Genomic DNA, 17,039 nt, shown 5'->3' with positions numbered 1-17,039 from the left:
TGAGCGTCCAGCTGTCCTCTCCCGGTGGAGTCATGGTTGGCACTTAATTCCCCCAGCAAGATGTGTGACAACACGCAAGCAGTACTGCCAACCAGGGACGCTCCTGTAAGCCTGGGTGTCCAGGGTTTTACTGGGGGTCAGTCACATATGCATGGTGGCTGACCTGAGACTCCAGCCCCTCCAGAGTTCAGACTGATACCCAGTGGCTCCAGGCCCCGACCATAGATCACAGCATTAACATACAGCATCCAGTGTGGCCCCAGGCCCCAGGTAAACCAAGACACTCTTATCAGTCAGGACATTCCAAGGGCTTAGAGGTTCCCTCCCAGAAGCTGGTCCAGGGCCGGTCCTTTCTTTGGAATGTGCGGGGTTTGGACAACCCAGGCCTGCTGCATTCACCCCTCGCCGCATCCCACCACTGCCTTCTGCAGCTCCGCACTTTTCTTTGAATAATAACAACCCCAGCAACAGCGGCCATCACAGCCCCTTGTTGCTGAGCGCTTGCTGTGTCTGGCTTATTGGCTCCTTCCCACAGTGCGGAGAGGCAGCCGCCATCAGCCCATTTGTACAGGGAGAAACTGAAGGTCTCAGAGGGCCCGGGTTGTGCCCAGGATCACACAGTTCATAATTGGTGGAGTCGAGATCAAAACCCTGTCTGCCTCCCTCCAAGCTCTTCCACAGCTATGGCCTCTGGAGCCACGGTTGTTTTTTTCTTTTTCTATTTTTTTAAAAGTTAAGGCCGGGCACGGTGTCTCTTGTCTGTAATCTGAGCACTTTGGGAGGCCGAGGCAGGCGGATCACTTGAGCCCAGGAGTTGGACACCAGTCTGTCAAACATGGTGAAACCCTGTCTCTACTAAATATATACAAATTAACCGGTTGTGGTGGGGGGTGCCCGCAGTCCCAGCTACTCAGGAAGCTGAGGCATGAGAATCACTTGAACCATGAGAATCACTTGAACCTGGGAGGTGGACATTGCAGTGAGCCAAGATCACGCCACTGCACTCCAGCCTGGGTGACAGAGCGAGACTCTTAAAAAAAAAAAAAAAAAAAAAAGTTAAAAAAAGCCTATTTTATTATAGAAATGTATAAATATATGGAAATGTAGAAAGAACATAAGTGAATAAGCATATAGCTCCCAGGCAGAACACTTTAAACAGAGGCAGGGGCAGAGTAGAAGTGGCAGAGGCGGGTGAGGCCCACTGGGTGACCATTTGCTGATGACTTAAGTCCTTTGAAGATGTGGCCTGGGCAGGGAAAGAAGCAGCATAGCCTCGGTTCAAACAATAGCTTGGTTGTTCACTACTGGTGCGGGTGACCTTGGCGGGTGACCTCTCTCTGATCTTTTTTCGCTGATTCATTCATTCATTGAGTTCGCTCAGTAAATATTTATTGAGCACCTACTGTGTCTCTGGAATGGCTCGAGGCTCTGGGAGACAGTGGACAGCGTGACAGATGTGCCTCACAGGCTCTGTTCTACTGAGGAAGAGACCAGCAACAAGGTACAGAAGTGAAATTTGGCCAGGCACAGTGACTCACACTTGTTATTCCAGCACTTTGGGAGGCCGAGGTGGGTGGATCACTTAAGGTCAGGAGTTCGAGACCAGCCTGGCCAACGTGGTGAAACCCTGTCTTTACTGAAAATACAAAAATTAATTGGGTGTGGTGGCGGGTGCCTATAGTCCCAGCTACTTGGGAGGCTGAGGTAGGAGAATCACTTGCACCCGGGAGGCAAAGGCTGCAGTGAGCTGAGATTGCACCACTGCACTCCAGCCTGGGTGACAAACAAGACTCTGTTTCAAAAAAAAAAAAAAAAAAAAGAAAAAGTCTGGGAGCGGTGGCTCATGCCTATAATCCCAGCACTTTGGGAGGCCGAGGCAAGTGGGTCACATGAGGTCAGGATTTCGAGACCAATCTGGCCAACATGGTGAAACCCCAACTCTACTAAAAATACAAAAATAAGCTGGGCGTGGTGGCACACGCCTGTGATCCCAGCTACTCGGGAGGCTGAGGCAGGATAATTACTCGAACCTGGGAGGCAGAGGCTGCAGTGAGCCAAGATGGCACCACTGCAATCCAGTCTGGGCAACAGAGTGAGACTATGTCTCAAAAAAAAAAAAAAGAAGTGAAATGTATTAAAAGATGTTTCCTTGTGGAGGCCCTGAGGGGGAACCATCCATGGTGTCTCTCCTGGCTTCCTGTAGCTGCCAGCTGCCAGCAACCCTTGGTGCTCCTTGGCTTGTAGATGAGTCACTCCAACCCCTGTCTCCATCTTCCTGTGGCTGCCTTCTCGGTGTCCTGTGTGTGTCCTTTTCTGTCTCTTATAAGGACATTCTCATTGGATTTAGGTTCCACCCTAATTTAGTATGATCTCATCTATATCTTTACCTTAATTCTACCTGCAAAGACCCTATTTCCGAATGAGATCATATTCTGAGGTTCCAAAGGGATGTAAATTTTTAGGGGACAACATTCAACTCATTATACCCAGTGAATTTGAATTTCAGATAAACTATGGGTAATTTTTTAGTACAGTGTAAGTGTGTCCTATGCAATACAGTCATCCAATATTGCATGGGACATAGTTAAACTAAAAAAATTCAGCCGGGTGCGGTGGCTCATGCCACCCAGCACTTTAGGAGTAATCCCAGCACTTTAGGAGGCTGAGGCGGGTGGATTGCTTGAGGTCAGGAGTTCGAGACCAGCCTCGCCAACCTGGTGAAAGCCCGTCTCTACTAAAATACAAAAAAAAAATTAGCTGGGCATGGTGGCGGGCACCTGTAATCCCAGCTACTATGGAGGCTGAGGCAGGAGAATTGCTTGCACCCAGGAGGCAGAGGTTGCAGTGAGCCGAGATCACGCCACTGCACTCCAGCCTGGGCAACAGAGTGAGACCCCGTTTAAAAAAAAAAAAAAAAGTTTGTTGTTGATCTGAAATTCAGATGTAACTGGTGTCCTGCACAGTCAGCCCTCCATATCCATGGGTTCTGCATCTGTGGATTCAACCAACTGTGGATAAAAAATATTTGGGAAAAAAATTGCATCAGTAGTGAACATGTACAGACTTTTTTTTTCCTTGTCATTATTCTCTGGACAATGTAGCATTACAACTATTTACATAACATTTTCATTGTATTTGGTGTTATAAGTAATCTAGAGAGAGATGATTATTTAAAGTATACATAGCCAGGCACAGTGGCTCATGCCTGTAACTCTAACACTTTGGGAGGCTGAGGCGGGAGGATCATTTGAGGACAGGAGTTTGAGACCAGCTTGGACAGCATAGTAGGGCTCTGTCTCTACAAATTTTTTTTTTTTTTTTCTGAGACAGATTTTCGCTCTGTTGCTGAGGCTGGAGTGCAGTGGCGTGATCTTGGCTCACTGCAACCTCTGCCTCCTGGGTTCAAGTGATTCTTCTGCCTCAGCCTCCCGAGTAGCTGGGACTATAGGTGTGCACCACCATGCCTGGCTAGGTTTTGTATTTTTAGTAGAGACGGGGTTTCACCATATTGGCCAGGCTGGTCTCGAACTCCTGGCCTCAAGTGATCCACCCTCCTCGGCCTCCCAAAGTACTGGGATTACAGGTGTGAGCCACTGTGCCCGGCCTCCATAATCTTTTTTTAAAAATTAACTGTGCGTGGTGGCACACACCTATGGTCCCAGCTACTCGGGAGGCTGAGGCAGGAGGATCGCTTGAGCCTGGGAGGTTGAAGCTGCAGTGAGTCATGATTGCAGCACTGCATTCCAGCCTGGGGGACAGAGCTAGACCCTGTCTCTAAAAAAATAAAAATAAACTATATGAGGGGATGTGCAGAGGTTATATGCAGATATGTCTTTTTTTTTTTTTGAGGCAGAGTCTCGCTGTGTCGCCCAGGCTGGAGGGCAGTGGCTTGATCTTGGCTCACTGCAAGCTCCGCCTCCTGGGTTCACGCCATTCTCCTGCCTCAGCTTCCCGAGTAGCTAAGACTACAGGCGCCCACCACCGCGCCCGGCTAATTTTTTGTATTTTTAGTAGAGACGGGGTTTCACCATGTCAGCCAGGATGGTCTCGATCTCCTGACCTCGTGATCTGCCTGCCTCGGCCTCCCAAAGTGCTGGGATTACAGGCGTGAGCCACCGTGCCCGGCTGCAGACATGTCATTTTATATCAGGGGCTTGAGAATCTGTAGGTTTGGTTATCTGTGGGACATCCTGGAACTGATCTCCTATGGATACCAAGGGATGACTGTATTTTTCTTTTTTTCAAAACCTAATAAGGAGAAAAGGAAAGCAAGGGAGGGGGTGTTTTTCAGTTTCAGGTAAGGTGGTCAGAAAGGCCTCACTGAGCAGAGGACATTTGAGCAGAGACCTGAAGGAGAGGGGAGCAAGCTCTATGGAGATCTGAGGAAACCCCACGTGCAAAGGCCCTGGGGCAGGAGTGTGCATGGTGTGTGGAGGAACAGCCAGGAGGCCTGCGGGGCTAGAGCCCGGCGAACCAGGGAAGAGAGCAGGAGGTGAGGGCAGAGGGAGGGGGACCTGGGGCCAGATCTTGCAGGGCCCCCCCTGGATGGTGGTGAGTACTTTGCTTTGACTGAGTGGGTCGGTGACTAAGCGGAGTATTCTAAGCAAAGACTAGAATTGCTGTAGATGCGAACTGGCGCCCTCTGGTGGCTGCTTGGGGAACCCACTGGGGATGGGGACGGGGCGGGGAGAACAGCTCCCAGGCCAGGGAGGAGGGTGGCTGAGACCAAGGATTAAGAAGCAGTCAGATTTTGCATCTGTTTTGAATGTGTTGCCATCACGATTTGCCAATGGGTTGGATGTGTGAGAAAGGGAGGACTCCAGGATGACCCCCAGGCTTTGGGCCTGAGCACCTGGAAGGATGGAGTTGCATCTTTTGAGATGGGGACGAGGGTGAGAAGAGCAGGTTTGGGGCATTGTGGGTTTGAGAGGATGCCCTTGCGGAGGTGCTGAGAGGCCCACGGGGCATCTGTGTGGAAGTATTGAGTAGACGCCCAGCTGTGTGAATCTGGAGCTCAAGCGAGATATCTGGACTGCAGATGGAAATCTGGGAGTCCTCAGTAGACAGATGGCATGTGACAGCCGCAAGGGAATGCTTGACGGTGGAAGATGGCGGCAGTAATTGCCACGAAGACCCAATTAAGTCATTCTTTTTTTTTTTTGAGAGGTAGTCTCACTGTCTCCCAGGCTGGAGTGCAGTGGCACTGTGTTGGCTCACTGCAACCTCTGCCTCCTGAGTACAAGCAATTCTCCTGCCTCAGTCTCCCAAGTAGCTGGGATTACAGGCATGCACCACCATGCCTGGCTAATTTTTGTATTTTCAGTAGAGACGGGGTTTCACCATGTTGGCCAAGATGGTCTCGAACTCTTGACCTCAAATGATCCGCCCGCCTCAGCCTCCCAAAGTGCTGGGATTACAGGCGTGAGCCACTGTGCCCGGCCCCAATTAAGTCATTCTTTTAGCAGATGTTTGTGCGAGGCCCAGTGCCAGGTGCTGTGTCTTCACTGAGGAGTGAAATTGGGCCTGCATCGTGCACTCTGGGAGCTGAACGTGGGTGGTGGGGACGGTCATGAATCAGATGCTCTCCCCAGTGATGGTTACGTTCAGACCATGAGGGCGAGGGGCATGGTGCCCTGCAGGGGGATAACAGAGTGAACCTTGGTTGCTATACTGGGGTCCGTGTGCAAATTAGAAAAAGGTGCCTCTTTCTCTAGCCTGGAACTGTCCGTTATAGTAGCCACGAACTTCATTAAATTTAAATGTAGCCCGGGCGCGGTGGCTCACGCCTGTAATCCCAGCACTTTGGGAGGCCAAGGTGGGTGGATCACGAGGTCAGGAGTTCGAGACCAGCCTGGCCAACATAGTGAAACCCCGTCTCTACTAAAAAAAAGCACACACACACACACACAAAATTAGCTGGCATGGTAGCAGGCTCCTGTAATCCCACCTACTCCGGAGGCTGAGGCAGGAGACTCACCTGAACCCAGGAGGCGGAGGTTGCAGTGAGTCAAGATTGTGCCACTGCACTCCAGCCTGGGTGTGACAGAGGGAGACTCTGTCTCAAAAAAAAAAAAAAAAAAAAAAAAATTAAATGTAGACACTAGCTGTTAAAATTTGACATAACTAAAACAAAATTAAAAATTTTGTTTCTCAGCATACTGATCATGTTTCAGGTGCTCAGTAGCCACCTATGGCCAGTGTCGACCTTATTGGACAGTGCAGATCTAGAACATTTTCCTCACTGCAGGGAGTTCTTGTGGATGGTGCTGTTCTGTTCCTTTATTTCCATCTGAAGGGTGGCTGTCATGATAAATGGACAGGTCTGCCCTTAGATCTGGTACCTTTGTGCAGTGCACATCCTGCCCAACCACACAGGGTGGCCCTGCTCAGTTTGATGAGTAGAGGAAGGCTGCTGCTCCTTTTTTTTGAGACAGAGACTCACACACTGACACACTCTGTTGTCTAGGCTGGAGTGCAGTTGGCGTGATCTCAGTTTACTGCAACCTCCACCTCCAGGGTTCAAGTGATTCCCATGCCTCAGCCTCCAGAGTAGCTGGGATTACAGGCACCCGCCACCATGCCCAACTAATTTTTTGTGTTTTTAGTAGCAACGGGGTTTCACCACGTTGCTCAGGCTGGTCTTGAACTCCTGGCCTTAAGCAGTCTTCCTGCCTTGTTCTCCCAAGGTGTTGGGATTACAAGCGTGAGCCACTGCCCCTGTCCAAGGCTTTTTGATAGTGATAATGGACCTAGAATATGACAGAGAGTAAGACTTCAATAGTGAAAAAGGAAGGAGGCAGGAAGCGGGTAGAGAGAGTCTTCCAACAGCATGTGCAAAGTCTCTGTGGCTGGAGGAACTAAAACCAATCTGGTTTGTTGTTGTTGTTGTTGTTGCTTTGAAGACAGGGTCTTCTCTGTTGCCCAGGCTGGAGTGCCAAACTGTGATCATGGCGCACTATAGACTTAATCTCCTGGGCTCAAGCAATACACTTGCCTCAGCCTCCTGAGTAGCTGGTACCACAGGTGTGCACCACCACGCCTGGCTAATTTATATATATATAAATGTATTTTTTTTTTTTTGGTAGAGATGGGGTCTTGCTGTGTTGCCCAGGCTGATTTTGAACTCCTGGGCTCAAGCAGTCCTCCTCCCTTGGCCTCCCAAACTACTGGGATTACAGGCATGAGCGATCGCGCCCAGCCAACCTAAAGACAGTCTGGATGGTATGGAGTGACCGAGGGGATTTGTGGTCCTGTGAGGCCTTACAGGTCCTACTAGGAAGTGTGATCCTGATTCCCGAGGGCAGTAGAAGCCTTGGAAGGGTTTTAGCAGGAGATTGACATGGTCACATGTGTCATTCTGGTTACACCACTTCCTGGCCATGTGACCTCCGGCAATTACTTAACCTCTCTGTGCCTCAGTTTCCACATCTGTAAATGAGGAGTTTCACACTGTGAGAATGTGCATGTAACATGCTTCAATCTGTGCCTGGCACACAGTAAGTGCTATGTAAATGTGCACCATTATCATTGATGATGATTGTTGTTATTTTATTGTTTGACGAGATCTCCCTGGAAGCTGTGTAAAGAACCGATTGGCAGGGGATGGGGTGTGTTACAGGATTTGGGGAGACCATTGAGAAGGCTGTTGGGCTCACCCAGGCAGGATGAAATGGTGGTGGCTGGCATGGACTGGGATCGGGCAGGTGGCGAGGAGAGAGCTGGGTGAAGTGCAGGTCTGCTTGAAGGTGGAATCGGCAGGATTTATTGTGACAGGGAAGGGAGCAGCAGGGATCACGTGCAATGTCCAAGTTTTTGGCCCAAAGCCCCGGGAGGATGTGAAGTTTCCAGAAGAGAATCTGGCTCACAGTGGACATTTGATCAATGCCGATTTCTTTCTCCTCCAGCTTTCAAACTGCAGCTCAGCCTGGGAATGGAATTTCTCAAGGTCACTCTGTAAGTCCCAGAACTGCTCGACCAGCCTAGGCTGGAGGATGTGGGCACAGCCCTAGGGCTTACTTCAGAGGAGGATTTTCTTGGCTTGACTCTTTCTCTTTTTCTTTTTCTTTTTTTTTTTTTTTTTTGAGACAGGGTCTCACTCTGTCACCCAGGCTGGAGTGGAGTGGCACGATCGTGGTTCACTGCAGCCTCAACCTCCTGGGCTCAAGTGATCCTCCAACCTCAACCTCCCAAGTAGCTGAGACCACAGGCATGCACTATTGTGCCTAGCTAATTAAAAAAAAAAAAAAAAGACCGGGCGCGGTGGCTCACAACTGTAATCCCTGCTCGTTGGGAGGCCAAGGCAGGTGGATCAAGAGGTCAGGAGTTCGAGACCAGCCTGGTCAATATGGTGAAACCCCGTCTCTACTAAAAATACAAAAAATTAGCCAGGCATGGTGGTGCTCGCTTATAGTCCCAGCTACTCAGAAGGCTGAGGCAGGAGAATCGCTTGAACCTGGGAGGCAGAGGTTGTAGTAAGCTGGGATCGTGCCACTGCACTCCCACCTGGGCAACAGAGTGAGACTCTGTCTCAAAAAAAAAAAAAAAAAAAAGTTTTGTAGAGACAGGATTTCACCATGTTGCCCAGGCTGGTCTCAAACTCCTGGATTCAAGTGATCCTCCCACCTTCGCTTCCCAAAGTGTTGGGATTACAGGCGTGAGCCACTGTACCAGCCTTTGAATCTCTTCTGCATGCCAGTCTCCTTGCTCAGTTGTTTCTGAGGCCCTGGGCTTCCCCATGACCAAACCTTCACTTAGGCCATTCCTCCCACTTGGAGGACCGGCCCTCTCTCTTTCCACTAATTCAAAATCGCACCTGGCCTGAACAAGCTGCTTCGTAGGACCCCTGCTCCCAAGAGACACATGGAGGGTCAGGTTTATGCCTGGTTTTATAGAGGGGTGATTTCCCTGGAGGCTGTTGTAGAGTCTGGGACAAGTTATGTGTCATCCTGAGACTCAGTCTCTCCATGAGCAAAATAGGCTAGGCAGCTGGAAACTCACGCGACATTCATTCCAAGACTTTTTTAAGGGGGACGTTTAGGGACATAAGATGAGGCAGGCAGGGTAGATGCCAGTTTGTGAGGGACTTTGAAGGTCATGGAAAGCTTCTAGATTTTATTCTAAATACAGTGGGAAGCTGTTGGAGGGGTGGATTGTGGGAGCTGTTTACAGCCTCAGTAAGTTCTTTCCAATGGCCATGTGGATACTGGTTGAAAAGTAGTAAGAGTAGGCCAGGTGCAATGGCTCACGCCTGTAATCCCACCACTTTGGGAGACTGAGGTGGGGGGATCGCTTGAGGTCAGGAGTTTGAGACCAGTCTGGCCAACATGGTGAAACCCCGTCTCCACTAAAAATACAAAAATTAGCCAGGCGTGGTGGTGGGCACCTGTAGTCCCAGCTACTCGGGAGGCTGAGGGAGGATAATCACTTAAACCTGGGAGGTGGAGGTTGCAGTGAGCTGAGATCGCGCCATTGCACTCCACCCTGGCAACAGAGTGAGACTCTGTCTCAAAAAAATAAATAAATAAAAAGAAAGTTGTAAGAGTAGAAGTTGGAGAACAGAAGCCCTACATAATTGTTTAAGTGAGAGATGAAGGTGGCTTCAGTGAGAAGATAGCAGCAAAGGAGATAGAGAGGAGGGTGGATTCAAGAAGATTCAGGGGGTTAGCAAGTGAACTTGCCAAAGGATTGGATATGGGTGTGATAAGAAAAGAATATGCCGGGCACAGTGGCTCATGTCTGTAATCTCACTTTGGGAGGCCGAGGTGGTTGCATCACTTAAGATCAGGAGTTCGAGTCCAGCCTGGCCAACATAGTGAAACCCCATCTCTACTAAAAATATAAAAATTAGTTGAATGTGGTGGTGTGTGCCTGTAATCCCAGCTTCTCAGGAGGCTGAGGCAGGAGAACTGCTTGAACCTGGGAGGTAGAGGTTGCAGTGAGCTGAGATTGCACCACTGTACTCCAGCCTGGGTGACAGAGCAAGACTCCATCTCAAAAAAAAAAAAAAAAAAAGAAGAGAAAGAAAAAGAAAAAAGGGCTGAGCAAGGTGGCTCATGCCTGTAATCCCAGCACTTTGGGAGGCCGAGGTGGGCAGATCACATGTCAGGAGTTCGAGACCAGCCTGACCAACATGGTGAAACCCCTTCTCTACTAAAAATACAAATATTAGCCGGGCATGGTGGCGTGCACCTGTAATCCCAGCTACTCAGGAGATTGAGACAGGAGAATCACTTGAACCCAGGAGGTGGAGGTTGCAGTGAGCTGAGATTGTGCCACTGCACTCCAGCCTGGGTGACAGAGCGAGACTCCGTCTCAAAAAAACAAAAACAAAACAAACAAAAACACAGGCCGGGCACGGTGGCTCATGCCTGTAATCCTAGCAGTTTGGGAGGCCGAGGCGGGCAGATTGCCTGAGCTCAGGAGTTCAAGACCAGCCTGGGCAACATAGTGAAATCTCGTCTCGTCTCTACTAAAATACAAAAAAAAAAAAAAAAAAAAAAAATTACCCGGGCGTGGTGGCGTGCACCTGTAGTCCCAGCTACTTGGGAGGCTGAGGCAGAAGAATTGCTTGAACCCGGGAGGCGGAGGTTACAGTGAGCCGAGAACGTGCCACTGCACTCCAGCCTGGCAACAGAGTGAGACTCTGTCTCAATAAAATAAATAAATAAATAAGTAAATAAATGAAAATATCTGGAAAGGGACGTCCTTAGATGTCCCTAGAATCCTTCATGCAGAGACCTAGCCCATCTTTTTCTCTCTGACTCTCCTCTTAGGCCTTGTATGACCCCATCAACCCTGACAGGGAGACCCTCGAGCAGCCATCACTAACGGACCCCCAGCGTCTGTCTAATGAGCAGGAGGTGCTTCGGGCTCTGGAGCCCCTGCTGGCCCAGGCCAACTTCTCCCCGCTGTCTGAGGATACCCTGGCCTATGCGCTGGTGGTCCACCACCCTCAGGATGAGGTCCAGGTACTTGGCTCCCCAGGAGAACGAAACTCCCAGGAGGCCTCTAGGGTGGGGCAGAGCCTCTGAGAGGCACGGGCTGCTGGGAGTTGTAGTCTTGAGCCCGGGACTCTGGCCCATATGGCGCACTTGGTGAACTCAGAGAGGGTGCTACTTTTGGCTGGATGCAGTGGCTCAAGCCTGTAATCCCAGCAGTTTGGGATTCCAAGGCGGGTGGATCACTTGAGGTCAGGAGTTCAAGACCAGCCTGGCCAACATGGTGAAACCCTGTCTCTACTAAAAATATAAAAAATTATCCGGGCGTGGTGGTGGGTGCCTGTAATCCCAGCTACTGGGGAGGCTAAGGCAGGAGAATCTCTTGAACCCGGGAGGTGGAGGTTGCAGTGAGCTGAGATTATGCCATTGCACTCCAGCCTGGGCAACAAGAGTGAAACTCCATCTGGAAAAAAAAAAGAGGTGCTGCTTTCTCAGGTCACTTCACTGCCATCTGTTGGAAAAGTATCATATGATATGGCTCTCTTAGGGCAAGAGACTTAGCACCATCTGCCAAAATTGTAATAATAAATAATATCATACAAGGCCAGGTTCACTGGCTCATTCCTGTAATCCCAGCATTCAGGAGGCCAAGGCAGGAGGATCGCTTGAGCCCAGGAGTTCCGGACTCATCTAGGCAACACAGGGAGACCCCATCTCTACAGAAAATACAAAAACTACTTGGATATGGTGGTGCGGGCCTGTAGTCCCAGCTACTCGGGAGGCTGAGGTGGGAGGATCATTTGATCCCAGGAGTTTAAGGCTGCAGTGAGCTGTGAGCATCATTTGATCCCAGGAGTTTAAGGCTGCAGTGAGCCGTGAGCCAGTGAGCCATGATCTTGCCGCCGCACTCCAGCCTGGATGACAAATTGAGACCCTGTCTCAAAAAAACAAAACCACACACACACACACACACCACATACACACACACACACACACACACCACATACACACACACACACACACACCCCCCCCAAACCCAGGCCCCCAAAAGCACGCAAAATGCTAACAAAATTATAAGAAATACTAAAATCAGCAGGCGTGGTGGCTCACACCTGTAATCCCAGCACTTTGGGAGGCCGAGGTGGGCAGATCATTTGAGGTCAGGAGTTTGAGACCAGCCTGGCCAACATGGTGAAACCCCATCTCTACTAAAAATACAAAAATTAGCCAGGCATGGTGGTGGGCGCCTGTAGTCCCAGCTACTTGGGAGGCTGAGGCACGAGAATCACTTGAACCCAGGAGGTGGAGGCTGCAGTGAGCTGAGATTGTGCCACTGCATTCCAGCCTGGGTGACAGAGTGAGACAATATCTCAGAATAGAAATAAAAATAAAGACAGAAATAAAAAATACTAAAATCTCCCAAAATTCCACATTTTAGTGATTTTAAACTGCGGTTTTTCCAAAGTCATGTTTTGTCGTCTCTGAAATTGGGATATGATTTACAGGTGGTGGTGTGACATCATTTAATTGGCAACGTATTTTGTTTTTAGTTGCTTCATAAAATAATTGGGTAGAGTCAGTGGCACCTTAGATTCTAGGAAATATGGTAATAAAGATGACTTCTACATGAATGGCACTGTGTTAGATGATGAGCCCTTGTGCAGTATACGACATGGACAACCATATGTGACGGCCCTGCTTAGATGGTGAATGGTGATAAGTGGGAAACAGGGGAATTATTTAGGGGCAGGGCATCTGATTCTGGTATCCTGCCCTCAACACCCCTGCCCACGTTCACCCACCACTGCTTCCTTCATCCCCCGGCAGGTGACAGTAAATTTGGATCAGTATGTCTACATGCACTTCTGGGCCCTGGGCCAGCGAGTCGGGCAGATGCCCCTGAAGTCCAGCATGGGCTCCAGGCGTGGCTTCTTCAGCAAGCTGCCCCCTGCAGAGAGGTGAGGCGGCCCTTGTTCCCCAGCTGCAGCAAGAGGGAGCAAGGTTAGAGTCAAGAGGGGACTGACAGGTCAGTGTCTGGTTTGGGTGTCTGGGCCCTGGGCGGGAAGTTGAGAAATGGGAGGCGTGACTCATCCAAATGCTGTCTTTTCTTCCCAAGGGAAAGTGAGTACTACACTCGATTCCCAGGGGAAGAGAAAGGATGGGGACGGTTCTCCCCATTTCCCAATAAGGAAAACTGAGGCTCGGAGAGGGAGGTCCACATTCTGAAGATGCAGCGCGGCCAGGATTCCAACAAACAACCTGCACGTCCAATACCAGGGATCGATGGCACGATTGAACCGATCCCCTGTGGTTGGACACAGCTGATCTCTGGTTTCTTCCCCATGATTACTGAGTGGCTTTTAAGATGGTTGTGCGACTGTAGAGCCAGAGTGAGCGTCTTAGGATTGGAGGGGGCTCCCTGGGGCAGTGCAGTCCCGATCCTGCTCCTGCCTCTGTCTCTGTCCCTCAGGAGATACTTTAAGCGGGTGGTGCTGGCAGCCCGGACCAAACGGGGACACCTGGTACTGAAGAGTTTCAAGGACACGCCACTAGAAGGCCTGGAGCAGCTGCTGCCGGAGCTGAAGGTGCGCACGCCCACCCTGCAGCGCGCCCTGCTCAACCTCATGCTGGTGGTCTCCGGCGTGGCGATCTTCGTCAACGTGGGCATGGTGGTGCTAACCGACCTCAAGGTGGCCACCTCCCTGCTGCTGCTGCTCTTCGCCATCTTCATGGGCCTGCGGGCCTCCAAGGTGAGCATGCGCCTGCTACGCCTCCTGCGGCCCTGCGCTGTGGGGACCAGGTCAGGCCCCCTATAGTTGTCTCTGTTTCATGCATTGTTCCTGCGTCGTGCTCTCCTCCCTCCCTCCCTCCCTCTCTCCCTTCCTTCCTTCCTTCCTTCCCATTCTTCCTCTTTTCTTTCCCTTCCCTTCCCTCCCTTGTCCTTCCTTCCTTCCTTCCTCCCTCCCTCCCTTCGTCCTTTCTTTCCTTCCTCCCTCTCTCTCCTCCCCTTCCTTTTCCCTTTCCCTTCTCTTCCCTTCCTTCTTCCCCTTCTTCCCCCTCCCCTCCCCTTCCCCCATTCCCTTCCCCTCCCTCCCTTCCTTCCTTCCTGTTCCTCTTTTCCTTCCCTTCCCTCCCTCTCCCCACCTCCTTCCTCCCCCCCTTCCCTTTCTCCCTTCCCTCCCTTCTTGCCCTCTCCTCCGCTCCCCTCCCTTCCCCTTCCCTTCCCTACTTCATTTACTCAACACCCCTTGGGGGGGGTTTCTTAATCTCTCTGAGCCTCAGTTTTCTCATCTGGAAAATGGGGATGATAGCGAGATCTGCCTTGTAGGGGTGTGATCATGAAATGAGTGAGTCTGTGAGAAGCACTGGGCAGTGCTCGGCTCGTGGTAGGGGCTACATAAGAGTCGACAGCTGCTCACTGAGTGCCAGCTTTAGGGGCGCTTTAGTGATGTGGTGAAGGAGGTGTGTTCTGGAAGCAGACTTGCTGGATTTGAATCTGACTCTACTCTCTTCTCGCTGTGTGATCTTGAACAAGTTGCTTAACCTCTCTGTGTCTCAGCTTCAAAATCTGCAAAGTAGGGATGATGGTGGGACCTAACTTATAGAGGTGTTGTGGGGATTAAATGAACTAACATGCACAGTGCTGAGAACAGAGGCTCCCACATGGCACAGGAGGTACTATGTGAGAGTTAGCTATTACCAGGATGATGATTATTATCATTACTAATTGGGCTGTTTGTTCCAAGTCCCCATCCTGACTGGGTATCATTATCATTGGGGGAGCTGGCTGACAAATGCAGCCTCCTGGGCTCCAGTCCTAGTGGACTGAATTGGAAACTCTGGGACTGGGGCCCAGGGAACTATATTTTTAACAAGCTCCCTTTTGATTCTGCTACATGTGAGTGCCGGGCTGCCTTGAACGGTTGCACAGGTTGTTCACCATCCAAGGATTCGTGGCCCAGGGGCCAGGTGGAGGCTGACACCCAACTTGTGCTCCGCTTGCCAAAACGCGTGTCCTGTCTCGAGGCTGAGTCAGCCCAGAGGGGAGCTGCCTTTTACTGATTCTCCCCAGGGTTGGCACCGGCCCCAGGAGTGTAGACTGGTGTGAAGCATCTGTCGTACCCGATCATTCATCTGCTGGCTCATTGGTTTTCAAGCTGTTTTCAGCCATGCTGACAGGCTCTTAGGAAGGCTGGTAATAAATCCCGCAGATAATAGCCAGTCTGTGCCGCCTGAGAGGGTGCTGGCATACTCGGGCCAACAGAGGGGCTGGGGAGGGAGCAATTTCTGCTTGGGACCAGGGCTCAGGTAGGATCTGAGGAAAGCTCTGGAAGACGGGGATTGAGCCTGGTGGAGAAAGAGCCCATGAGCTCAGCCTGGCATATCTCATGGGGCTGGATCCAGCGAGCAGGGTAGAGAGGGGAGGTCCCAGAGGGTGGTGAGGGCCTTGAATGCCCAGAGTGGCACCCTAGGCCTTATCCTCAGAGCCGCAGGGAGCTGTGGAACGGCTGTAAGCTGCGACCATGGAGGGCAGAGGGAAGGGGTGAGATGAGAGGCAGGGAGGCTGGTGCCTCTGGGGAGAAGACACTGAGTCCCAGCCCATGGTGACTATCGCCTCACCCCTTGCTGGCCCCAGGGGTGCTATGGAGCCTGTCAGGCTCTGAAAGACCCTATTTCAAACCCAATTCACGCCAGGCATGGTGGCACATGCCTGTAGTCCTAGCTACTCAGGAGGCCAAGGTGGGAGGATCGCTTGAGCCCAGGAGTTGGGAGTTGAGTCCAGCCTGGGCAACATAGTGAAACCCCAAATCAAAAAATAACAATAAAAAAGCCCAGCCAGGCGCAATGGCTCACACCTGTAATCCCAGCACTTTGGGAGGCCGAGGCGGGTGGATCACGAGGTCAGGAGTTCAAGACCAGCCTGGCCAAGATGGTGAAACCCCGTCTCTACTAAAAATACAAAAATTAGCTGGGCATGGTGGCACGTGCATGTAATCCCAGCTACTCTGGAGGCTGAGGCAGGAGAATCACTTGAATCCAGGGGGCAGAGGTTGCAGTGAGCCGAGATAGCATCACTGTATTCCAGCCTGAGTGACACAGTGAGACTCATCTCAAAAAAAAAAAAAAGAATAAAAGCCCAGTTGACAAGTTAATTTAGTGTATTCATGAGGTATTTCCCCACGCCTTGGGGTGAGGCCCAGCCTTTACATGTGGGCCCTTGGCTGGGTGCAGTGGCTTATGCCTGTAATCCCAGCACTTTGGGAGGCCGAGGTGGGCAGATCACATGCAGTCAGGAGTTCGAGACCAGCCTGGCCAACATAGTGAAACCCCATCTCTACTAAAAATACAAAAATTAGCCGGGCATGGTGGCGCATGCCTGAAATCCCAGCTACTTGAGAGGCTGAGGCAGGAGAATTGCTTGAACTCGGGAGGCGGAGGTTGCAATGAACTGAGATTGCGCCACTGCATTCCAGCCTGGGTGACAGAGCGAGACTCCGTCTCAACACAAACAAACAGAAAAACAGTTGGCCCTCCCAGGCTCCCTCCTGGCTGGTCCCCTCCTGCGCTTCAGTTGCTCCCAGATCTCTGTCTTCATTGCAAGCCCCTCCCCTAGTCCCCAAACCTGGCTCCTCCTGTTCCCTGGACACACCCAAGCCCATGTGCAGCGTGTCCCCATGAGCCCAGAGTCCAGCTGCCTCAACCCTCCTGCTCCTCTCAAGTTCCCCATCTCACCTTGGAACAGGCACTCAGAGCCCCGCTGCGGGATGTGGGGTGTGGGGTGCAAGGTGTGGGGTATGGAGTGTGGGGCCCTCTTTCTTCCAGGATACAGGGCTCCTCTGCTTCTGTGGTTTCCACAGGAGCTCTCTACTGTCCATGATCAGATCAACCAGGAAGCTCCAGGCTCAGCCTCCAGGCTGGGCCCCTCACTCTCACCGTAGGCCAAGCACAGCATCTCCCCTGACATCTTCTCTTCTCTCTTCTGGGCTCCGTGTCTATGGATGACCTGTCATCCCGCCAGTCACTGGCTAGACCCCCAGCCCACCCTTCCTGTCCCACCTTTGTACCCCCCGCTCAGGCCCTCTTCCCAGCCTCCAGTCGGTC

The 17,039-nt window shown here is 51.3% G+C and overlaps 1 protein-coding gene across 4 annotated transcripts in view; it reads left to right on the top strand.

Moving 5' to 3' along the window:
- The window catches only part of TMEM143 (transmembrane protein 143), a 31,632-nt gene that overhangs the window by 7,997 nt on the left and 6,596 nt on the right, over window positions 1-17,039 (top strand). For 2 of the 4 annotated variants that reach the window (XM_054463002.2, XM_054463001.2), the window contains 3 exons: window positions 10,773-10,967; window positions 12,765-12,895; window positions 13,408-13,687. In XM_054463002.2, the coding sequence (XP_054318977.2) occupies window positions 10,773-10,967; window positions 12,765-12,895; window positions 13,408-13,687 (606 nt within the window). The remainder of the gene's footprint in view (window positions 1-10,772; window positions 10,968-12,764; window positions 12,896-13,407; window positions 13,688-17,039) is intronic. The other 2 variants (XM_063657280.1, XM_054463003.2) reach the window with 1 other exon arrangement.

This window comes from Pongo pygmaeus, chromosome 20 (assembly GCF_028885625.2).
Source record: "Pongo pygmaeus isolate AG05252 chromosome 20, NHGRI_mPonPyg2-v2.0_pri, whole genome shotgun sequence".
In the NCBI taxonomy this organism is placed as follows: Eukaryota; Metazoa; Chordata; class Mammalia; order Primates; family Hominidae; genus Pongo; species Pongo pygmaeus.
Note: the sequence above shows the minus strand (reverse complement) of the source record. Positions and strands in the feature narration are given on the sequence as shown.